A 22,015-nucleotide genomic window follows, 5' to 3' on the forward strand; every position below is an offset into this window, starting at 1 on the left:
TCCATGTAATAGATTAATAGAACGAATTACTGCCCACTACAGAATATAAATATTTAATTAAAAAAAAGAAGAGACTATTACCGATTATTGAAGACGGCCAACAAAGAAGAATGCCGATCTATCCACGACGACCACACCACTAGAAAGCCCCCTGATGGACTAATATCAATACTAATAAAGAGACGGCGATGATCCCCGAAAGTCCGATCATGCGACAGAAAATGCAAAACAAAACAAGTCATCAAGAAACAGACAGGATGGGATGGGATGTTGTAATGCCTACTCTCCACGAACTAGAGCAAGGTATAACAACGCATTAGCATGGGCCTCTCTTTTATCCGGAATGGATGGAACAGCGGTGTACAGATACATTATAATATTTAATAACGATTTAAAATTAATATTATTATAATAATAATATGTGGATAACCGTTAACTGTCTACCTGCACACCGGGTCCGATTAAATCAAATTAAAACATTCCAGAAGGTCGACGGGGGCTGCATTATTGCCCGATTGTACGACTGGCGAAGAAAGAGAAAGAGTGCATTGGGCATGAAATATTCGCAGCTGAAACAGAAACTAATGAATAGTCGATTCTTTGCTGCGCTTGTGTCGCTTTCTCGAATATTCGGACAAGTGCCGACTATCATCCTTCAGACCCTGGTGTATGATTGTATCTTATGTAGAGTATCAGACTATCAGTATTATCGGAGGAGATACTGGATTGGTATCCATGGATATAACATGGAGTATTTATTTTCTAATATTTTACCGACCGTGGAACGTGATGAAGCCACCCAGGGTCTTGGTGGAGAGGAACTGGTAGCCGACTGCAGATCGGCACTTGCTGGGCTACAGATTACTGTACTACTATGTACTGTACATCTCTCCAGTCCGACTCTCTGCTTTGGGGTGATTTGAGGCTATTGAGCCGGTTTTATTCGCTGCGGATGCTCTTCCTTTTGCCGTTCCGTCTGTGGAGCTACAGTCACGCGCCAGTTCATCTTCTGTTTTGTCCATCCAGTTCATCATCTATTTTTATTTGAATATGAAGATGAATACAATGATGAGATGATGAAGATGATGAGAAAGTGAACAGTACAGAGTACAGACGTGGAGTGACTGGAGTCATGAATGCACGCGATCCGCCTGATGCGGAGGCCAGGAACGCATTCGACTGGTGGACTCGACAGAGGATAAGCATGATCGTACTTTTGTCTCTGTTTTTGCATATGATTCAAAATATGAAATATCAGTCAAGGATGATCAAGAAGACTTACCCTGAATTCCTGATCGACTCTACACTGCCCATGACGTACCGGGGGCAATGACGTGCCCCCAACCGATCATCAACAGATCAAGCTGAAATGCCGTCATCCCACTTTCCATCTTTCTCTTGCTATTTTCTCTTTTTGCCTCTTTCGATCGTCTTTGCCTCCTTCTCTTCTCTTCTATTACTATATTCAATCAAATTCAGATACTGTTTGATCAGCGCAAGGGCCATGGTTGGTTCCAAGCGCCATCGGGTCGAAAATTTCTGTTTGCTTCGGTTCCCGTTTGGGGGGGTTTCCACGGTCGGAGTCGTATACAACGAACCTCCGTGTAGGAGTAACAACATCTCTGCGGCGATGTGTGATGCTCCCATCAAACCAAGTGGTAGCAACTCCGTGTTCGAACTCTACATAGCATGCGTGATGTAGAATAATGCAGCTGCACTCGAATAATAATATCAATACATATCGAGATCTTCACCCAGGATGGTGGAGAGATGTTTCCGATGCTGATCGGCGCCGGCGCATCCCTGTCGGGTTTCACCTCCTTTTAGTCCGTCGAAGAACAAAAATCCACGGGAATGGATCGTCTATCAGGGGCTTGTGATGCAAATTTGGTCTTGACAGACTTCAACTAGAATACAGATTACAGAGTACATAGTAATACTACTCCCCTAATAAGGATATATGTAATAATAATATGAATGAGTGTACTGTAGGCAGTGTAGTTCTCAGTGCCCCCCTTTCCCCGCCTAAGACGTAACCAATACCAGGCCGTTACCGCTCACCGAACCGTACCGTACCGAGCCGTACTGTACGTGACGATACGCCCAAGTGGCGGCCACGAGTCCCTCTCGCTGCTGCTCTTTTGCTGCTCTGTGCCTCTCCTCTCAAACTAAAACCCAACACTAACTAAAAGTCCTTTTTCATCTCTGCTCCTCTCCTCTCCTCTCGCCCTCTCTCTTCTCTCTCTCTCCCCTCTTTTTTTTTCTTCCCCCGTTTCTTTTCTATCCTCATCGTTTTTTTATTTCTTTTCATTTCGACTCAGATCGTCGCCAAATTATACCAGCAGTAACTAATCCCTTGTCAAACTGTTCTCCCTCTTCCTCTTTCACCCCCCGGTTTGATCCGTTCTTTTCGTGTCGCCCGTTTTCGGATAAACCACACCATCTGGCTTTCTCGTTCAGCTTTCTTCCGGGAAAAATTATAATTCAAAATAAATTCAAACCGTCTCCGGGAATTGCTTCATCCATCCCTCTCTTCAAAGTTGGGACTCGCCTTTTCTTAACCACTACCAAACTTCCACCACCCACCAAACTCGCCTCCCCTCGTTCCTGTTCTCCCTTCCCCTGGTCGGCTAAGGGAAACCTGTACTCCTTTCTTAAAAAATCACTTTGGATTATTTTCAACCTCGTCCGACCCCGGTAGCTACCTCCAGCGGAACTGCAGAGGCCTGCATCGCTAGAGGTAGTGATCGTGGTCGTTAGATTCTATATCGTTGTTGTTTGTTCGGATCTCGACAACCGCCACAAACAAACCTCCAAAAGCTTTTTTTTAGTCAGCCACCACCCAAAGCCAAATCCCACCACACAACCCGCCAACATTATGGCTTCAGATATCAATATGAACGGCTCCGATCCCGTTCCTACTTTACCCCAGCCCAACGACGCCGGTCGCGCCCACATGTCTTCGCTCTCGTCCTCTTCTTCCATATCCGACGCCGAAACTGAACAGCGTAGAGGCCGTTCCGAGCGCCCGCGTATGGCGAGCAGAAAACCCAGTGCGTCGATACTAGTTCCAAGAGACCACCCTGAGATCGAAATCGAGGAGGAGGAATTTCCCCCGGATGATGCGCGTGCCATGAGTCCCCGACGTAACTCGGCTGATTTGGAGCGCCTGGGCAAGGAGGCACGTCAGACATTGCAGGAGTGAGTATTCCTTCGCATTTGGAAACAAGTTGTATCGAAATTAATCCCCTCGTTTAGACAAGCCAAAGCCCTTCAGTCCTCTCTCCAGGCTCTCGCGGAGCGCATCGAGGCGGTCAAATCGGATCACGACAAGCTGGAAAGCGAGAACAAGTTCCTGCAGGATTACATTGGTGGATTGACTCGAAATGTGACCAAGAGCGATCTGCCGCGAACCAGCACCAAGGCCCGAAAGTCGCAGAAATAACGCCAACGCCACTTCAGCGTCCTAGGCGGTAGAATCGAGGCACAATCGGGATCACGCTGCTTTCAAGTGACGAATCGGAGAAAACAGGCGCCAGAAATGGGATAGTATATTCAGTTGGATCACGCCAGTCGTTTTATTTTCCTCTACCCCATCATCAGCCATGCCACATCCTGCCATACGACCAAACGTGTTTCCACCCAGACCGGATGATTCCGAACCGCCATCACATGCATTCTGCCTGCACCGACTGGGATTATTTTCCACTGCTGCTTTGGAGGAGTCATTGTTGGAAGTGGCATCTGCAGCAATTTATCAAGTGGCCATCCCCCCCGTACTACACCTGTCAATCTTACACCCTTCCATTGATTGCGTTTTGGCCACCGCAACGAGTTTTTCGCCCTGACATCGTTCAATACCCTCAAACTTGTGACACAGTTTTCCTTTTTTATAATTCAACCGTTTACATTACATACACCCTTGCCACGTTTCCTCCCACCCGGTTTATGGAGAATGTTCATATGATGCTCAAAAGGCAAGGGAGTCATCCCTGTGACATCATGGCATACCGTGTGATGTTACCCAGGGACTCCCCCCACGCCTTGGCAACCATTTCGATGCACGATCCCCAGATCGATCCCGCTGGCTGATCATCCGGCAAAACATCGCACAACCATGACAACGCCTCGCACCAATCCGACCCCAAGTCGAACATGCAAACTTCCGTTGGCGGCCTAGCTTCTTTGTTCATACTGACCCTGGGGCTTTCTTAATTTCTTTTCTTATCTCTTATATGTCCTTTGGCGTTATCATTCATCCACCGGAGGTCATCTGTATTTTTGTGGCATAGCACGCTCGGCGTTGGGACTGGGAACACTTAGACTTGGAATGACTTTGGAGCCGCACTGGACACATTTTTGTTGTCATGGTCAACAAAATGGCGGGCAAGCATTTTCACGGAGCAGACAATGAGGTTTGTTTTTATTGTTTTGTGTATTTTTCGTCTGTACATTTGTCTCGTCCAGGTTCGACGATTTCTCTGTCTGTTTATCGTTTGGCTCTGAAGACCATTTTACCGTTGCCATACCCAGAAAGCGAGCGATAGCAAATTAAACATGTTAAATATCCATGTGGTTTACAGTACTTCGTATAGTCCGTATAGATCCGTCAACAGAGTCAATAGTCAACAATCAATATGGTGATATCATCTGACAGGAACAGTCAACAGTGACGTTGTGGCGTTGGTTGTTCTCCACCAGCCACCAGCTTACTCTATCTCACTCAAGATGCTTACTCGTACTCATCTATCCTCATCCTCATCCTTATTCCATAGTATTATGTTGGATTCGATATGATATCCTAGGTCTACTCTGATTAATTTAATTACCTCGGCTCGGGGTAAAGGAATAAAATGGAATGGACCCTGAAATAAATTCAAAGTCGAAGTAGCGGTGTAATCTCCGTCTTGTGGTCTTAGTCTAAGTCAAGTCTACTGTACAGTTGGCCCAACTTCCTTGTCATGTTCGTGGGCGTTGTCGATCCTTTCATGTCTCAATTATGATGCTTGTTTTTTTTTTTTTTTTTTTTTTTTTTTGATACAGCGGGTGATTTACCCGGAGAGTCTTCTTTTTTTGGTTTTATTTTTGTTTCGTTTTTGGGAGGATTGGTTTGAGGGGGGAGTGATTAATTGGTGGGCTGGGTTGTTTGAGTAAGTTCATATTGTTGAGGTTGGCTAAGACAGATTGATCGATATCTTCAAGACATTGCGTATATGATAATGACTACCTTATGATACTGTGTGTATATGTAGATAAATGAAACACTATACCTGCTCTTAATATCAATTGTCAGCACTGCCTGGAAAGTTGCTTCTCTAGTTACTTACTTGGTTGTTATGTTGTTTCGACATGTTAGACGATGATACCTAGTAGTTAGCAATGCTAGTAAGGATAGATATAGAAAGGGATTAGGCATCGAGTCATTCTATCTAGATAGTTATTCCTGGCTAGTTAGTTAATCGTGGGTACATAAAAAGTAGGACTTGACGCTTTTCTCTTGATGTTCATATTAAGAGCAGTCTCTATTTTTTAGTTATTAGAAATAGAGTAGGCAGGGGACATTTTCTGACTTTCATAAACCATTTAAAGAGTATGACTCTTTTTCTAAGTACTCATTCGCAGATCAGTCACAGCCTTAAGTACTGATATACCCAGATCTGATATACATTCTGTGTTCTCTGGCTGTCTATCGTTTTAAGTAGTATCCATCTCCCATCCAGCCAACACCAGTCATGGCGTTGGGTTTTGTTGAATATCCAACTATATGACCCCCGGATATTACACTCAGTGATCGATGGATCTACCGGAGATTCATGAAAATTAATATTTTAGCTTTATTTCATACAGGCTGACGGTGGTAGAGCTGACTCGTGATTTGTCTGCAATGAATTGACAGCTCTAGGGTGGATGCCTCATCTAGTCAAGTGTCTAATTACTATGTTGATTCAGCTACGAAGTGCCATGATGATGCTTGTTTGAACTTTCACTTCTTTGATAAGCCACTGCTGCCTGACTTCTAAACTCGAGCTAAGGTGGAGAATCAAACGCCACGCATGGCACAAAATAGATAAAAAAAAACCAAGACAAAATTCGAGACAATAGTCAACGGTCTTGGGTAACTGATTTGACTGGTGTAGAGTGCGAGTAAAGGGAAAGGTATTCTTTGGGTAGTTGAGGCAATAGGCAAAATGGTAAAGAAAAAAACAAAAGAGAAAAGAAGAAAAATAACACAAATGGCGAACACGTGCACCAGCAATACCAGGTACGCCTAAAGGAAGCAATATGAAACCCGAATAGAAGATGCAAGGATTCAAAAAGCATTCGCAAAAGCTGAGTCTCCGTCCGTCCGTGCGGGCTTCTCAGTTAAGAGACTCCCGCTAGACAGCATTGGAGACAATGCAATGAAAACGCCTCTTGTTCCTTTCCTCTTTACTCTCTGTCACTCTTGCCCTTTTGCGCCGATAAAGAGGCCTGTCTAGTCCCTCCATCCATGTTCGGACGCGAATCCTTTATTATCTCTTCTTTACTCAGCGGCGGGCTTGTCGGCCTCGGCGGCGGGTGCCTCTTCCTTCTTCTCAGCGGCGGGAGCACCGGACTCGGCGGCAGGCTCAGCCTCAGACGAGGTCCAGAGGGTCTAAATGATGTTAGTATTTGTCGAGTATTGAATGGTATTTCGCATCTTACCAGGTTGTCTCTGAGGAGCTGCATGATCAAAGTGGAGTCCTTGTAGCTCTCCTCGCTCAAGGTGTCGAGCTCTGTGGCACGTTAGCTCTGGTGCGTAATAATGACTAGTTGACTTCAACTTACCAGCAATGGCATCGTCGAAAGCAAGCTTGGCGAGGTGGCAAGCCTGGTCGGGGGAGTTGAGGATCTCGTAGTAGAAGACGGAGAAGTTAAGGGCCAATCCGAGACGGATGGGGTGGGTAGGGGCAAGGTCGGTTTGGGCAACTTCGGTGGCGCTCTTGTAGGCCTCGAGGGAGGCATCGGCAGCACCCTTACGGCGGTCGCCAACGGCGAACTCGGCCAAGTAACGGTGGTAGTCACCCATCCTGTCAAACAAGTCAGAACCCAAACCATATCAGCCCATTTTGATAAGAATTGACGCACATCTTGTGGTAGAAGACCTTGGACTCGCCACTCTGGGCAGAGGGGATCAGGTGCTTAGCGAGAACCTCCAAGATGTCTTCGCAGATCTTGGCAAGCTCGGCCTCGATCTTTTGACGGTACTCCTTGATGAGAGTAACCTGGGACTCATTGCCTTTCGACTCCTCCTTCTGCTCGATCGAGGTGACGATTCTCCACGACGCACGTCTAGCACCAATGACGTTCTTGTAGGCAACGGACAGAAGATTCCGCTCTTCAACGGTGAGCTCAACATCGGCAGAGGCGACAACCTTCATGTTCTCGACCATCTCTGGAGCAATTTGTTAGTACCATGGCGTTGGGCGGGTGAGGAGGGGTAAAGGGGGGGAAAGAGATGACGAACCCTCGTAGCGCTCAGCCTGCTCGGCCAACTTGGCCAGGTAAACAGCATCTTCGTGACCCATTGTGAAAGAAGTTTCTGATAAACACGACGTTAGCAACAATTATCCGAATCCTTAATTAATTCCCCTTCAGTGTGATGGATGAAAATTGTGGTGGTTCAATCGGGTAGCACATGGACGTGACAGAAAGTGAGGCTGTGGAAGCCCAGGCGGTAAGGAACACGACATGTATCAAGTCCGATCACGTCGAGCCCCTCCAAGTAACACCCCCCAAAACATAGACAGTGAAGGAGGCCACCCAGGCGGGAGGAATTGTGCCACAGTGACCCTCAAGTCCTGGTTAAACATCCATTTTATTATATGTGTCGCACTGTCTTTCCTCCCCTTTGCCTGGCTAGCCATGTATGTTGTCGCAGATAGGTATTTCCAAGGGCAACCCGGACGATAAACGAAGGACAGAAAAGCAAGACTCAAGAAGACCATCAAGGATAGGTGAAGATCGTAACAAGATCAAGCGAAGATCCCGAAGAATTAAAAAAAAATATATAATGAAGGTAAAAAAAAGGCCGAATCTCCGAGACGACGCGAGATGCCCCAGATGTTTTTGCGGTTGGTGATGGGGGAAAGGGAGGAGGGGAGGGGGGGTATATTCTCTCACCTGACTAAACTGGAGTAAAAAAAAGGAAAAGGAAGGAATTAGAATAAGAAGATTGAGATGGAGGAGAGTTGGAAGAAGATCCGGGGAGGGAAAGAGAAGAAGAGTTGGGATGTATTATTTTTTTTGTTGGAGAGGAAGAGAGAGTGAGGAGAGGGGGAGAGTCGAGAGTAGAGGGGGAGTGGGAAAAGGGAGATACAGATAGTACGAGTGGTCAGAACGCCTAAGGACGACCGCCAGCGAGAGAGCGAAAGACGGGGAGGGGGAAGAGTTGGGGGGAAGCGACGTGGTTGGCTGGTGGAGGGAGTTGAGAGGCGGAGCCCGAAAGAAGCAGACAGAACAAGAATTTATCTACTCGAGTACGCCAGAAGAAAAATACACTGCGTTCTATATTTAAGCCGAATCCCATTATTGCTTCTTCGTCGATTCAATAATCGATAATAATTCCCCCGATCTGCTGTCCTTGCTGTTCTGTCATGCCTCAGCTTCATCTTGCTTCTTCTTCTTCCTCTCTCTCTCTCTCTCTTCTGTGTGGTTCGGTGGGCCGCCCATCGTCATCCCTATTTCACACCCGCCAATCGTCCCGCGCAATCCCAAGAGGCTCCCTCCTTTGCGCATGTTTTGAAATCACGGTTATTTATTAGTTTCATGAGTTAAGGGAGCGTTATTGAAAATAGATTGATCAACGGATCTTGCTGGCGATGACTAGACGTTCCTTGGTTGTCATGTTCATCTTCCCGCAGGACCCAAATGGACCCATGCAAAATAAGGGGGCGGTTGTTCATCTGGTAGTTTACCACCCTAGACCGGCTATACAGCTACATAAATCCTCTGTATCCCTTCAATGGCTGGATATGACTCCATTCGCCTCCTCCCACTCCATCTCCCAGCCTCATCTCCACCTGTAAATCATGGCAATGGTCGATTTTCGTCCCGCTTCTAGTTAGTAAATTGACTGTGCGAAAATCACACAGCCTGCTTACCTCAGCCCGCCCACACATCACATGATGTCTGTTTCGGCCGGCGTGTCGTCATTCCGTCGACGCTTCCAGCAATGAGGATCCGTTTGCTGTTGTTGACGAGGACCAGGGCCTGCTCATCTAGACTTCCCATAATAATAATCTCGTGTCCATCGACCTGACCTTCGAGTCATCATCGACCTTTCCCAACTCTTATCTTGAACTTACTGCCTACTCCTACTCTTTCCCAGCACGATCATCTAGTAACTCTCACATCATGTTCCGTCAAAGCATCACCAGACCTCTCTCCTCTGCCAACCGGGCCGTCATCAACCGATCCTTCTCTGCTCTCGCCCCCAGAATGGGTGAAGGTGACACTGGCGCTCCCAGCCCTGGTGGCTCTCAGCAGTCGTATGTCTCTTCTTCCCCTCCCTCAACGTGCTCTGTCTTGTTGAGATGTGCACACCCCCAATGACATCATCATATGGTGTGGCTGACTTTGTCACCAGTGACCAGTTCAAGCGCCGTGAAGCCGCCCAAGAGGGTCTCTACATCAGGGAGAAGGAGATGGAGAAGTACGTATCACATGCTTGGTCAGATATCTAGTGGATGGCTTGATACTAACCAACTTTTCTTCTGGTTAGGCTCCGTGCTCTGAAAAAGAAGCTCGGCGAGCAGCGCCAGCACTTGGATGCCTTGGATAAACACATGTACTTTCTCCCTAATCACCTTATACCGGATTTATAGCTAATTACTGCAGTGACGAACTTACCAAGGAACAAGGTGGTGAACAGAACTAAGCTCCCCATTCCAGCCCCTGTATTATATTCGACATAGCGGGCCAGCTCCTTTGATTTAATGAACGTAATATGGTCTTCTCTCAATATAATCAATTCTAGACACTCTCCATTCTCCTACCCTCTTTCCATCTGATACAGTTTTCGTGTTAGTAAGACATGCTAGTGCATGCTATCGTATTCATTGTTGGTTTTCCCATCATTCGCATCACATTACTATGCCTACAGTATACAAGTTTTAATTCAGAGCAAAGTCGGAAATCAAGAACTCAAGGCCTCCCAAAAAAGATAAAACAAATACCCTCGGGTAAATTACTTTCTTAACGTCGATAATACAATTGCCATACCAATCATCTAGATAAATCCCTTTCTCCTCGTCATTAAAAACCATACGCCGCACCTTTTTACCGCCGTCCCATGTACGAGCGGTAGAAATCATCAGCGGCATTGCCTCCAACACCCATTCCGGAGCTGCTAAAGCCATTGCCAAATCGGGAAGAGAGAGTCTGGCCGCTCTTTTGGGCCGCACTGACCTTGGCCTGCAGCTCGGACGTACCCTGATCGATAACCTGCAGCTGGGACAGATGCGAGTTGAGGATGCGGACAATTTGTGAGATCTGCGCTTATTAGCACCCAAGTCTCTGCAGGAACATCTCCACAAAAACAATATACTTACAGGCTCATCGGCTTTGTTTGTCTTGCTGAGAGTAGAAGAGGCGCCGTTGACCTCTTCAATCATGCTAGTCAGATCCTTGCCCATCTCGTCCAAGCGCTCTGACAGCTTCTCGGCCATTTTATATCTGTTATTAACAATGTTAGCACACCTTTTCCCACAGTATACCAGAATGCGAGATACATACGTTCTTTCACGCTCCTGGTCAGGTCCCTGCAGAGCCTCGCCAGGCCCGACTTGTTTCGACATCATCTCATCCACTTCGCGCTCATATCTATCGAGCCACGAACTCAGCTCCTCCTGCTGTCCTTCCACGGATGCAAGCTGGCGTTCGACTTCTTGAGTGGCACGTTCCGCATCGACAGTACTGCCATACAATTTCTGGACCTTGGTGCCATTTTCCACCAACATACGATCCCAATCAGCGACCTTCTCGGCCTGCTCCCGGAAATCCTTCTGGTATTTGGTCAAATCAGTAGCCCATCTGGTGATGATTTCATCCATTGTCTTGTTCTTTAGGCGAGACTGCGCGGGGGGTGTCGGACCAGCTGTCGATGCAGCAAGGCCAGTAGCTCCGGTTGCCGATGTCGTTGCTGTACCCGTTGTCGTGGATGTGGTTGATGGGGCTCCAAGTGTTGGTTTAGGAGCTGTAGAGGATTCAGCAGTGGTAGCGGTGGTGCTTGGGGCCTGTGTAGATGGCGCTGCTTCAGCAGGCTTCCCAAAAAGCCCACCAGCGGGTGCTGCAGGCTGTGTAGGGGCCGCGGTGGCTGCGGTACCCGGAGCGGCTGTCGCTGTAGACTTTGCGGCACCAAGACCGGAGAACAAGCCTCCTGAGGGAGCTGCTGCAGGTGTAGATGATGGGGTGGCAGAGGATGTGGTGCCCCCGATGGCAGGGAACAGAGACTTTTGTGGGGTAGCATTCGATGTGGCAGGAGTTGCGGATGAGGGTTGAGTAGTGGTTGTGGTCGTGGGAGCGCCGAGGGAAGGGAAGGCAGGTTTTGCCGCGGTGTCAGCACCAGCAGATGGCATTTTGAAGAGCGAAGACGCCTGAGTGCTTTGTGCACCCCCGGCTGCAGGGGCTGCGGCTCCAAATAGTGGTTTGGCAGCGCTGTCCGCAGTAGTCGTGGGGGTTGTCGACTCCGCCGGCTTGCTGCTGGCAGCTCCAAACAAACCGCCTGCACTAGGTGCTGCTGGTGCCGCTGGTGCTGAAGGCGCTGCGCCGAATAGTGGCTTTTGTTGTGCTGGTGTGGTCGAACCGAAGAGACCGCCGGTCGACTGCGGCTGGGAGGCTCCCCCAAGGAGCGATGGTGTAGTAGAAGAAGTTGTCGCAGTCGAAGGTGGAGTCGTTGAAGCTGCAGAGCCCGTGTTCAAGCCTCCAAAGAGACCGCCCGGTTTCTGCGCAGTCTGGCCAAACAGTGATTGTCCCTGAGGAGCAGAAGATCCCTGGGGTGGAGGGCCAGCAGGTGTGGTGGAAGTGTTTCCGAATAGGCTCCCGCCAGATGGGGCAGGAGTGGCCGCGCTGCCGAACAGACTACCACCTGCAGGTTTCGCGGCATTTCCAAAGAGTCCGCCAGTGCTTGTCTGGCCTGAAGAAGCTTCATTCGACTTGGGGGTCTGGGATGCGGTGCCAAACAAGGACGGAGTAGCAGCACCCGACTGGTTCTGACCACCACCGAAACTAAATCCGGACGTAGGAGTGCTGCTGCCAGCGGCACCAGTACCAAAGGGCGAAGGGGAGCTCTTTCCTGCTGCAGGAGCTGTTCCGAAAAGCGAAGGCGTCGAGCTGCCGCTGGTAGTCGACGCTCCTACATTTCCAAAGAGACCACCTCCCGAACCGGTGTTGGAGCTACTCTGATTGGAACCAAAAGGGTTGCTGGCGTTGGCAGAACCAAAAAGACCACCACCAGAGCCTCCGCTAGAGGCAGGAGCGCCGAAAGAGAAGGTACCGGACATGGCGTTGGAAAGTGAGGGAAGGCGAGAAAGAAATCAACTGGGCTGCCCTGGTGGGAAGGAAAAAAAGAAAAACACCGGTCAGTCCAGGACGGCGCCCGAAAACAATTGGGGAAAAACTCACTGCGCCCGGGGATAAAAAGACCTGGAGAGTCTGGGTCTGCGATTCAAGAGACTGTGCTGGACCAATGTAGCCCAATCCGTCCAGCAACTATTCAATAATGATGATGATAATGATATGATGCCGATTCCAAAGGTTCAGTGAAAGGAAACGCGCTTGGCTCGGCGGCTGCGTCTAGCTTTGCAGCCTAAGGCAGAAAATGTAAAGTGCCTCAGGCATGCGTTCTGGACTCGGATCGAACCCGGCCAAGAGAGCGACAACAGCATCGTCATCCATACATTCTACCATTCATTGCTGTCTGTACCAACACCTCTTGCTATTTATTATTACTACTCTGGTCTACATGACCTGCCTTTTGCATATTGACTTGTCCTAATGTCGGAGCGGCACTCCCGTCCGTCCAGTCCGTACTTGGAGCCACCAAGCAAGAGCTTCGAGGGCGAAGACATCGGGGTTCAGGAATCTGGTATGGCTTGGATATCTCCCTTTAACGACCAATTGAGCAATTGACTCACTGTGGCTTAACAGCGTCTAATAGCGACGAAGAACATTTCTCAGACGCCACTGAGGGCAATCAACATTCTCATTCCCGTTCGCCTTCCGGTCGCACATCCCCTGTCCCGCGGACTCGGGTCGAGAAAGTGGACGAGGATCCATCCCACGGCGACGTTCCCGGGACCCCTGCGTATGAGAAGAGAGGACAGGATGCTGTCCCCGATGAGATTGAAGTGATCCCCGAGGGCTCGCGCAGTAGAAGCCATTCTGCTGCGGGGTCGCAGGGCCGCTCACCAAGTCCGGGGGCTATTCCCCGAACACTTGTCGAAAAGATCGATCCCAGCGAACCAGCACATGGCGAAGTCCCGGGAACAGCTGCATATGAACAGCGCAAGGCAGACGCAGTGCCTGATATTGTGACGACGGTTCCAGAGTCTGACGACAAGCCGCCGTCACCCAGTGCGGAAGCAAGTGAGCCCAACGCCGCGGATGTGGATGTGCCGGAAACTCTTCTTTCGCGTGTCGATTCCATTCCAAATGAGGATGGAAAGCCACGCCAGCGAGCGCATAAAAGAAGTCCCAGCGATGCTTTGCCGGATTCGACTGAGACAATCCAGGATGTCCCAGGTAAGGCCTTTTACTTTAACCCTCATAAGCACAGGATGTCAGGGAACGATTGACCAATTCAGATTCGACGACCTCGCTGTCAAATAGCCCAGAAAACCGAGATCAGCCATCCTTGACGGAAAGCAACAACGATCACAATGATTCTAACGATGATGATGCTGGCAATGTTGACACAGAGAACGCGACCCACCCAGGGCCCTCCCAGGATGAAGCACCTATGGATGACTTTGATGACTTTGCGGAAGAACAAGACGACATGGGAGATGACGATTTCGGGGACTTTGACGATGGATTCCAGGAAGGAGAGATCGCTGATTCCGAGAACATGGATCAGGGTGACGTGAATCCTCCGCAACCTCCCCCTCCTTCAGTCGTAGGTGGACTTGTCCCCCGTGCCTAACCTATGATGCTGATGGCTTGCAGCCTCCTCTTGTAGAATTTGATACCTTTAGATCTCTTCCCCACCTCTTTGCTGCCCTGGAGTCTCCCCTCGACGATCTCTTCCCCGCCTCTAAAAACGTATCCTCACTACCTCCGGTTGAACCCATTCCGAACTCATCTGCCATCTTCAGCACCGAACGTTCCTTGTCCTTGTGGTCCCAACTTGTTGCGCCTCCCCCCTTGCAACCCCAGAATTGGGTCAAGTCTCGAATTCGCCGACTGTTCCTGGTATCGTTAGGGGTTCCTGTTGATTTGGATGAGATCCTTCCGGCGTCAAAACAAAAGAAGCTCGTCTTGCCGTCGATCAATCTGGACGGCTCAGAAAGCACTAGCCTTGACGGCCCTCAAGGTCAAGCCAAAAAAGATGGCTTGCAAGGTGGCCCTGAGAACGCTGGCACGTCAAGTACAGCAAGTCGATCGAGAACGTCACGCCGTCGCGATGCACCACCACCTGAATTGGATCTATCTGCGGTCCGACGATTATGTGCAACCACGGATGCGGCGTTGGGTGGGCTCACTGAACCCGAACTAAAAGGTCATGTCACAGAGTTGGAGCAAGTCACACTTCGAGCCAGCACGGTTCTAGAGTATTGGCTCAAGCGACGAGATGGACTTGTCAGTGAAAAGGAGGCGTTTGAGGGTGTGATTGAAAATTTGGTCAGTCATGCCAGACGAGTAAGGAAGTAATGATCCAGGTAAATAGCATGTATGCCATATTGAAGGCGTCGGGATTACACTAAGTCAATCCCTCAGAGCACCCATATCAGATCCAAGCCTGAGAGGGATGAACATGATTGAACATGACATTTTTGTCCTCTTGAACAGCGGGTCTGGACCTTGTTGCTCACTTGCATCTACCATGTTACGAGATATATCCCGTCTGGATGATGGATCTTGGAAAGTTGGTGAAAACGATTTTCTTCTGTGTTTTTAATAGAGTTACCCCTTAGCATTTATAGTTTTATTCTGCCTTGAATAAAAGAGGCTTTCTGACAATATACTATTGTATCATCCATCCTAATCAATAAACAGCCCTCCAGAGGCAACGATATGAGCTCCATTAATCCACCTAGCCCGTTCTTCGCACAGAAACCCCACGGCAAAAGCAATCTCATCCGGCTCTGCCATCCTGGGCCCAACTGGTGTCTGGTCAATAATCGGCTGGAGAGTCTTCATCTGCTCTTCTCCGGCAGCAGCAAAGCCCTCGGTCTTGGTAGGACCAGGACTGATGGCGTTGACAGTGCATCCATACTTGGGAGGAAGTTCTTTTGCCCTATTCTCCGTTAGACCACGCAATCATCAAGACACACAGGAGGAACAAACCAGCACTTGGTAAACGAATCCACCATCCCCTTCGTCCCAGCATAAATCGTCTGATTCGGAGGAGGCCCCCGCCCAGAGATACTCACGATATTGACAATCCTCCCAGAGCCCCTAGTCAAATGCTTCAAAGCAGCCTGCGTCAATAAGAACGTTCCTCGCCCGTTGATATTCACCAACAAATCCCAATCCTGCAGCGTCTGCTCCTCGAAGGGCTTATTCACCGCCAGCGCAACACAATTCACCACGATATCCACCTTTCCCCAGTTCGAGACCGCCGCGTTGACGAGTTTCTCTGGTCCGCTGGTCGTGGACATGTCTGCCTCCACGGCGATGGAGGGTGAAGGGAGTGAGGGAACCAGCCTCTCTGCTTCGGATTGGAGATTGGGGAAGGGATAGTTGACGATTGTGTTTGCGCCGCGCTGGGAAAGCTCGCGGACGATGGCGGCGCCTATACCAGACGAGGAGCCACTGATGATGGCTACCTTGTTAAGGAGGGTTTGTTGGTGGGTGGACATTTTGGGCTGGAGGTGGTTGTTTACGAGGGTGATTCTACTGGTAGGAGACATTGTGAGATTGAGATGGGAAGTGAGTATATTTTATTGTTTTTCACTTGCTCATCTGATGGATCTAGAAGCGCCAGAGATAGTAATGTCTGATGACGACACCTATTCTACCCTATACACGCTGAAATGCTTCATCTCCATCCCATCTCCACGTACCGAACTGACTCAGCGGAATTGAACGTCATCATTTTCCGAGGTTATCCTTGTCCAGAGTACAGAGTGCCAGCAGATCTCACAAATAGGACAAGATCAACTTTTCGCCTTCCACTTTCCGAGTTTGAAGTTTGAGCCAGGTTGATCAATTCGGGATTCCCGACGGCCTCAACTTCAGACCCATGACGCATACGCATGCAGTCGGAATGTGGTCTACCTTTGATCGACTGGGTGAAGTATGATGTTGGAAGGAAGACAAGGAGTGGGATTTAGTTATTTGAATGGGTCTATTCACCATCTTATTGAAGCTATATACTGTTTCTGGATGCGGGGTAGACTATTGTATATATTCAGTGAATAGTACCCTTGATGCAGCACTAATAATCAGATTACCATCTGATAGTATCAATTCAATCGATCCATTCCAATCAACATACTAATTCACCAAAATGCAAATCATCTGGCGCAATTCCACAGACAAACCTACCTACGAAGAAGCCCGCATCGGCCGCGTCTTCAACCACCGCCGTCCCCCCCGCTACCCCATCGCCATCGCAAAACCCACCACCGAAGAGGACATCATCGCCGCCGTAAAGCTTGCAGCCGCACATAAATGCCGCGTCGCAGTACGTTCTGGCGGCCACTCCTGGGCCGCGTGGAGTGTGCGCGATCACTCCATCCTCATCGACCTGGGCGGGTATAAGCACCTCGAGGTCGATGCAGAGAATCGGGTCGCGAGGGCATCGCCGAGTCTCACGGGGAGGGAGATTAATGGGGTGCTGACTGGGGAGTATGGGATGATGTTTCCGGGGGGTCATTGTCCGGATGTTGGGCTGGGGGGGTTTTTGTTGCAGGGGGGGATGGGGTGGAATTGTCGGGTTTGGATACCCTTCACTTTTTCCTTTTGTACTTTGGGGTATGGTTTGCTGATGAGTGGTGAATGGTGAATTAGAACTGGGGATGGGCGTGTGAACGAGTTGAAGCAGTGGATGTAGTCACTGCAGCGGGGGAATTGCTTCACTGCAATGCGCAGCAAAATCGCGATCTCTACTGGGCAGCTCGAGGAGCAGGACCAGGTTCGTCTACTCCCCTCCATCTATCTCAACTGTTTCATCAAGCTAAAATGTCAGGCTTCCCTGGCATCGTCACAAAATTCCACCTCCAACTCATTCCCTACCCCCAGAGAGGATTCCGGTCATCGGGCTACATCTACCCCATCCGCCAGTACAAAGAAGCCTTCAACTGGATCCTCTCTATTACACCCACCTTTGACCAAGACACCGAAATCGCCGCAGTAGCACACTACGCCCCCGACAATTCAGAGGAGATGTACTTTTTCATCCTCTTCGTCGTGATGAAAGACGATCCCCACGAAGCAGAAAACGCCCTTCGTCCAGCCCAGCAGACACGACCCCCAGGTTGCATCACGGAGTGGTTCTGCCAGGAAGATAGTCTCGAGAACCAATATGTGAACCAGGGGAAGGCAAACCCCGAGATGCATCGATATTGTGCTGAGAATGCGTATATTCAGAATGAAGCGAATGTTCCAGACGTGCTGGAGGAGGCATTCACTACGCTACCCCATCAGAAGGCGTTTGCGCTGTGGTATCCGATGAATCCGTGTAGCCGGAGGAAGCTGCCTGATATGGCGCTCAGCATGCAATCGGATCATTACTTTGCGCTGTATACAGTCTGGGAGGATGAAAAGGACGATGTGAGATGCCAGACGTGGGTGCGGGAAACCATGAAGAAGGTCGAGAGGCATTCAGTCGGTTCGTATTTGGGGGATGCGGATTTCCAGGTCCGGAAGAGCCGATACTGGGCGGATGATAATGCCCGGCGGTTGATGGCGATTCGGCGCAAATGGGACCCAGAAGGGAGGATTTGTGGGTATCTTACCTTGGGGGATGATTCGGGGACGAGAGGGTTGGATAATGCGCACGAGTGGAAGTTGTGATGATTTCAATAGAACACAGGCCAGTCAGCATAATTCATGAATGGTATTCTTGTTGATAAGGACTTGAGCAATCTGTACATAACCATGAAAACTTCTATATCGGGTGCGTGATAAACCCAGGCACCATAATGCTCTAGGACAGAATGTCTAAAGATGCAGGCATAAGAAATATAAAAGTATGATCCACCCAAGAGTGAACGAGAGGAGTGAATGAATGAGAAAGAGAAAAACCAAAGTGAATAATTGAAATGAATAATAACAAATCCTGAGCGGCAAGCAGACTCGGGTATCTCGTGCTTTAATCAACAAATCAAAAGACGCCTATCCGTATCCATGAGAAAAAGAAAGAGGACTCCGTGTGAACACTGTACTGTACTCGAAAGGAGGATTGGTAGAAAGAAAAAGAAGGATCGAGCCCTCATGCTCAAGCTATCAATCCAGTTCGATAACTTCAGATAGACGAGAGTTGCGGCATAGACTGGTCTCAGCCGGTCCTTCGGTCTTGGGCCTCTGCGGCGCTGGGGAAAAGCCCGAGCCCTGCCCACTCCGTTTGCGTTTCAAGGAACTGCCGGATATACGCTCATTTTCACCCTCCTTATCGTGAGCGTCTTTCCCGGATTTCAGCTCCCAGGATCCATTCGCCTTGATTAGAATCGTTTGTGCGTCTTCCAGCTGGTTGGTGCGTTCCAACTCCGCACGAACTTCAACTAAAAAGCCATCAATGATGAGCCGCTGAGGACGAGCATCTTCAGCGCAAATAGGGCACTTCCAATTATCCTTCATAGGACCCTTTCCGGATTTTGAAGCCCGGGTTTTGAGGAAAGTCTCGAGGTCAAAGCATTCCTCGTGAATGCAGCTCCCACCACGGGCGGGAATATTGAAAATTCGAGCCATGAAAGGATCCACAAGATTAATGGTAAGATCATCGTTAACGATACTCAGCTCGTCATCGGCAGCGCTGGAGTTTAGGCGCTTTTGAATACGATCACGAGTTTCAGAAGCAGACACAGTCCGAGCGAGCTCCTTCACCTGGGTAAACCCTGAAACATCCATGACTTCAACCCCTAATGCATATACAAGATCTTTGGTTTCAACCATGCTGCGTATGAAATGCATGGAGATGTTGTTCGTGCCCTCACAAAGATAATCCGTGATGTCCAATGGCAGGTCTTTTCCATTATGAACCTTGCGTCGAACATAAAGTTCAGAGTTGTTGACAAATATGTATATGACGCTTGGCCATACGGCATCCGCGGTGCTCCAGGCTTCTTGCTCAACAGTTTTCGCAGATGGAGACACCTTAATGCATCGCAGGCGATATGTACGACATCCCTCAGCGAGGACTCGAGTAGCGCGTTGGCCAATTGCATTTGGGTGAGTACGGGGAAACCTTGCACAGTCGGAACTTGAAAGGGTAAACTGCCAATTGAAAGCACACTGGTCCCGCCCCAGAAACGTAGGTGGCAATATAAATGAGCTCAAGTATTGAAATAATTCGGGTTCTTCTCCTGCAGTTGGCTCTTGACACAATAACTTCTGCAATGGATCTCGGAGATGTGCCTGGTGAATGGCTAATCGAAGAGCGTTGGGCCGAGCTGCATTTGGTGGAAGCCAGCCAGCTGGAGGCAGAAACCTAGTGTAGGCCATCGGACGATTCCGAGGGTGGGGATGAGCTTGGGCCTGGGGTTGAGGCTGGGGCTGGGGCTGAGACTGGTGTTGAGAACCAGGCCGGGCGTGAGGTTGAACTTGAGGATGGGCCTGGGGGTGGGACGGGGATTGTGGCCAAGGGCCCTGAACATAAGTCGGATACATATGGTTTGGTGGAATGTTTTGTTGGTTTAGGTTCAGCTCTGTTGGGCGCAAAGTTACCCGAGTGGGCAGAGCCTGGGCCTGTTGGTTTGGCGATTGGGATGGTGCTGGTGGGGGGTTCACGTTTATCGTTGGTGACACGGTCATTCGAACCGGGATAGGGGGTTGAGTCATGTGTTGGAGATGGGGATGTTGCCAGGATGTTGGTGAGGGTTGGTTTGGATAGACCGCTTGGGCATTTGACGGAAGTCTATTGGCGACATAGGCTGACATATGAGGAGGACGGGGGTTGGGGATAGGTCCTGGAGGCTGTCTGTGAATTGGTTGTTGCATTGTTTGACCTCCATTATTAAGAGCAGAGACTGCCGTGGGGGGCATAGGTGCCATAGACGGAGAGGGTGTTTGCGCAACCTGCACTGGGATTGTATTGAGTGCCCGAAAATTCTTGATTAGAATGTCATTTTCCCGTTGCATCTGGTCATTGGTGACAACCTGCGATTTATCAAAACGACGGTCATAGTTTCGTTTGTTCTGGTGGAATAGGCTTCGCAACCGCATCTCGTGCTGGGGCCCATGAAGGCGTCGGCACATTGCCAGAAAGACTATAGAAAGTAGTACTGATGAAGTGATCCCAAACTGCACGACAAGCTCGTCGATCAACGGAGGCCAGGCGCGCAGTCTTACTTGAGCCTCAAAGGGTCCCCATCTTTCAGAAAGAAAAACCAGGCATTGCGATGCCTGTTTGACGGCCGCACTATACAGAGGGACTTGCAACATCTGCTTTAATGGCAAAGGAAAGTGAACTGCCCATTTTAAAAAGTCACCCGACAGTCGTGAATTATCCACTAGTAGCTGTTTGACTACTTCGAGCCCAGGTGAATGTTGTGGCCCAAATCCCGGCAGCCTGGCCAATTCCGAAGGTGCGAACGTTGCAAGGCAATATATTTGGTGAAGTGCCAGATATAGCAAATCTTGCCCGTGGCAGGCGTCACGTAATAGGCGGATTCGGGGCAGTTCTATCGTCTCTGACAGGGCCATTTCTCCATTAGATCTGGCGACGAACGTATCCAGTTTATTCGTTAAGAACGCCCAGAATGTATCGTTTATGGCATCTGGTGCTTGATTTGCCACAGGACGTGCAGCATCGGGCGGCGTAGGGTGGTTTGCCCCGTTCGTTGTCTGTCCCTCTCCATGATGAGGAGAGTTGAGCCCCCTGCTGTCAGGCCTGGGAAGCGCGGTCTGCTGGGTCAGGGGTGAAATCCGCGACTGTGGTTGAGTCTGGACTGTCCTTATCGTAGGGGAGGGGAGGACGGCGTGCAATGGATGGTCACCATTGCCTTCGACGATGCTAGTCGGACTGGTGTGGGAAGTGCTAGGATCAGGAGAAGGAAGCGAAGCGGGTTGTTGAGCGATATTTGCGCGATGGCTCTCGTCTATCGAGATCGTAGTCGTATTGGGGAGATTAGCATGAGCAGGTGGTCCAGACGAGGTCGCATCGTGATGCTGAAGAGTAGCGCCCGGGGTGACGGGGGACATCAAAGAGGCTTCACCTGTCGCGGTACTGACACCCTTTTGCAGCTCACGCACGGCATTTTGAGGCAGAGCAGGCACGGAGACCGTCGGAGGCCCGGCCTGGAAGCGATGTAAAGGCACGCGCTCAGCAGAAGGACGAGAACGAGGTGGGCGGGATGGAGGAGGATTTCGCATGCCTTGAGGGGGACACGCGTTGTTGGTAGTAGCAGACGACGAAGCAACAGGAGGAGGAGCAGTGGGGCTGTGAAGATGTTGATTACGAGAACGAGGAGAATAACTCGCGGTGGTGGAGGTGGAGGTCGTGGGATTTGAAGAAGCATCCAGCATCCAGTTCCTCCGCACGCCGCCTAGAAAAATGCTGGCAGTGGAATTTGACGACTCGACATGATCGGCGAGAGAATTGGGATCAGGTAAGTGGGGACGAGTAGGAGGGCTCATCGTGGAGGGACAACATGGTCGACCTCAAAATCGTTTA

The 22,015-nt window shown here is 49.7% G+C and overlaps 10 protein-coding genes across 10 annotated transcripts; 5 read left to right on the forward strand and 5 right to left on the reverse strand.

Moving 5' to 3' along the window:
- Positions 1 to 212: 212 nt before the first annotated feature.
- Positions 213 to 1,146, forward strand: ASPWEDRAFT_510285 (uncharacterized protein). Its single transcript, XM_040837531.1, has one exon. The coding sequence runs from the start codon at positions 420 to 422 to the stop codon at positions 921 to 923; it is 504 nt and encodes a 167-aa protein (XP_040689140.1). The 5' UTR covers positions 213 to 419; the 3' UTR covers positions 924 to 1,146.
- A 1,732-nt stretch (positions 1,147 to 2,878) lies between these two features.
- ASPWEDRAFT_51500 (short coiled-coil protein) lies at positions 2,879 to 3,445 on the forward strand (the record flags this gene model as incomplete). Its single annotated transcript, XM_040837604.1, has 2 exons — positions 2,879 to 3,201; positions 3,259 to 3,445. 2 exons carry the CDS (start codon positions 2,879 to 2,881, stop codon positions 3,443 to 3,445), a joined length of 510 nt encoding a protein of 169 aa, XP_040689141.1.
- A 143-nt stretch (positions 3,446 to 3,588) lies between these two features.
- ASPWEDRAFT_28098 (uncharacterized protein) lies at positions 3,589 to 4,193 on the reverse strand (the record flags this gene model as incomplete). The annotated part of the gene is made up of 3 exons (XM_040833089.1): positions 3,589 to 3,744; positions 3,799 to 3,868; positions 4,012 to 4,193. 3 exons carry the CDS (start codon positions 4,191 to 4,193, stop codon positions 3,589 to 3,591), a joined length of 408 nt encoding a protein of 135 aa, XP_040689142.1.
- A 2,330-nt stretch (positions 4,194 to 6,523) lies between these two features.
- Positions 6,524 to 7,547, reverse strand: artA (14-3-3 adaptor artA; the record flags this gene model as incomplete). The annotated part of the gene is made up of 5 exons (XM_040828254.1): positions 6,524 to 6,634; positions 6,685 to 6,755; positions 6,808 to 7,049; positions 7,108 to 7,414; positions 7,487 to 7,547. 5 exons carry the CDS (start codon positions 7,545 to 7,547, stop codon positions 6,524 to 6,526), a joined length of 792 nt encoding a protein of 263 aa, XP_040689143.1.
- Positions 7,548 to 9,375: 1,828 nt separating this feature from the next.
- Positions 9,376 to 9,898, forward strand: ASPWEDRAFT_28100 (uncharacterized protein; the record flags this gene model as incomplete). Its single annotated transcript, XM_040833090.1, has 4 exons — positions 9,376 to 9,509; positions 9,608 to 9,673; positions 9,743 to 9,808; positions 9,859 to 9,898. 4 exons carry the CDS (start codon positions 9,376 to 9,378, stop codon positions 9,896 to 9,898), a joined length of 306 nt encoding a protein of 101 aa, XP_040689144.1.
- ASPWEDRAFT_40671 (putative nucleoporin Nsp1) lies at positions 9,859 to 12,725 on the reverse strand. Its single transcript, XM_040835379.1, has 3 exons — positions 10,756 to 12,725; positions 10,572 to 10,695; positions 9,859 to 10,512 (listed from the first exon to the last, which is right to left on the reverse strand). Exons 1-3 carry the CDS (start codon positions 12,519 to 12,521, stop codon positions 10,300 to 10,302), a joined length of 2,103 nt encoding a protein of 700 aa, XP_040689145.1. The 5' UTR covers positions 12,522 to 12,725; the 3' UTR covers positions 9,859 to 10,299.
- A 289-nt stretch (positions 12,726 to 13,014) lies between these two features.
- On the forward strand, positions 13,015 to 14,889 carry ASPWEDRAFT_28102 (DUF5102 domain-containing protein; the record flags this gene model as incomplete). The annotated part of the gene is made up of 4 exons (XM_040833091.1): positions 13,015 to 13,105; positions 13,168 to 13,761; positions 13,791 to 14,134; positions 14,185 to 14,889. The coding sequence occupies 4 exons, from the start codon at positions 13,015 to 13,017 to the stop codon at positions 14,887 to 14,889; spliced, it is 1,734 nt and encodes a 577-aa protein (XP_040689146.1).
- Positions 14,890 to 14,976: 87 nt separating this feature from the next.
- On the reverse strand, positions 14,977 to 16,390 carry ASPWEDRAFT_510462 (SDR family NAD(P)-dependent oxidoreductase). The gene is made up of 2 exons (XM_040837537.1): positions 15,526 to 16,390; positions 14,977 to 15,475 (listed from the first exon to the last, which is right to left on the reverse strand). The coding sequence occupies exons 1-2, from the start codon at positions 16,089 to 16,091 to the stop codon at positions 15,220 to 15,222; spliced, it is 822 nt and encodes a 273-aa protein (XP_040689147.1). The 5' UTR covers positions 16,092 to 16,390; the 3' UTR covers positions 14,977 to 15,219.
- ASPWEDRAFT_40673 (FAD-binding oxidoreductase) lies at positions 16,342 to 18,381 on the forward strand. The gene is made up of 3 exons (XM_040835380.1): positions 16,342 to 17,119; positions 17,194 to 17,317; positions 17,372 to 18,381. The coding sequence occupies exons 1-3, from the start codon at positions 16,691 to 16,693 to the stop codon at positions 18,196 to 18,198; spliced, it is 1,380 nt and encodes a 459-aa protein (XP_040689148.1). The 5' UTR covers positions 16,342 to 16,690; the 3' UTR covers positions 18,199 to 18,381.
- Positions 18,382 to 18,630: 249 nt separating this feature from the next.
- Positions 18,631 to 19,845, reverse strand: ASPWEDRAFT_111265 (MIZ zinc finger domain protein; the record flags this gene model as incomplete). Its single annotated transcript, XM_040828236.1, has 1 exon — positions 18,631 to 19,845. The coding sequence occupies one exon, from the start codon at positions 19,843 to 19,845 to the stop codon at positions 18,631 to 18,633; it is 1,215 nt and encodes a 404-aa protein (XP_040689149.1).
- Positions 19,846 to 22,015: the final 2,170 nt, after the last annotated feature.

This window comes from Aspergillus wentii (genome assembly GCF_001890725.1).
Source record: "Aspergillus wentii DTO 134E9 unplaced genomic scaffold ASPWEscaffold_4, whole genome shotgun sequence".
NCBI lineage: Eukaryota > Fungi > Ascomycota > Eurotiomycetes > Eurotiales > Aspergillaceae > Aspergillus > Aspergillus wentii.

What these genes read in the sequence shown, in the direction of transcription:
- ASPWEDRAFT_510285 (XM_040837531.1), top strand. Translation starts at nt 420, where the DNA reads ATGTGGATAACCGTTAACTGTCTACCTGCACACCGGGTCCGATTAAAT.
- ASPWEDRAFT_40671 (XM_040835379.1), bottom strand. Translation starts at nt 12,521, where the DNA reads ATGTCCGGTACCTTCTCTTTCGGCGCTCCTGCCTCTAGCGGAGGCTCT. An exon ending in GACCAGGAGCGTGAAAGAAC is followed by an intron (nt 10,696 to 10,755) that starts GTATGTATCTCG and finishes TGTTAATAACAG; the next exon opens with ATATAAAATGGCCGAGAAGC. An exon ending in CAAACAAAGCCGATGAGCCT is followed by an intron (nt 10,513 to 10,571) that starts GTAAGTATATTG and finishes TAATAAGCGCAG; the next exon opens with ATCTCACAAATTGTCCGCAT.
- ASPWEDRAFT_510462 (XM_040837537.1), bottom strand. Translation starts at nt 16,091, where the DNA reads ATGTCTCCTACCAGTAGAATCACCCTCGTAAACAACCACCTCCAGCCC. An exon ending in GATTCGTTTACCAAGTGCTG is followed by an intron (nt 15,476 to 15,525) that starts GTTTGTTCCTCC and finishes AACGGAGAATAG; the next exon opens with GGCAAAAGAACTTCCTCCCA.
- ASPWEDRAFT_40673 (XM_040835380.1), top strand. Translation starts at nt 16,691, where the DNA reads ATGCAAATCATCTGGCGCAATTCCACAGACAAACCTACCTACGAAGAA. An exon ending in GGATGGGGTGGAATTGTCGG is followed by an intron (nt 17,120 to 17,193) that starts GTTTGGATACCC and finishes ATGGTGAATTAG; the next exon opens with AACTGGGGATGGGCGTGTGA. An exon ending in AGCTCGAGGAGCAGGACCAG is followed by an intron (nt 17,318 to 17,371) that starts GTTCGTCTACTC and finishes CTAAAATGTCAG; the next exon opens with GCTTCCCTGGCATCGTCACA.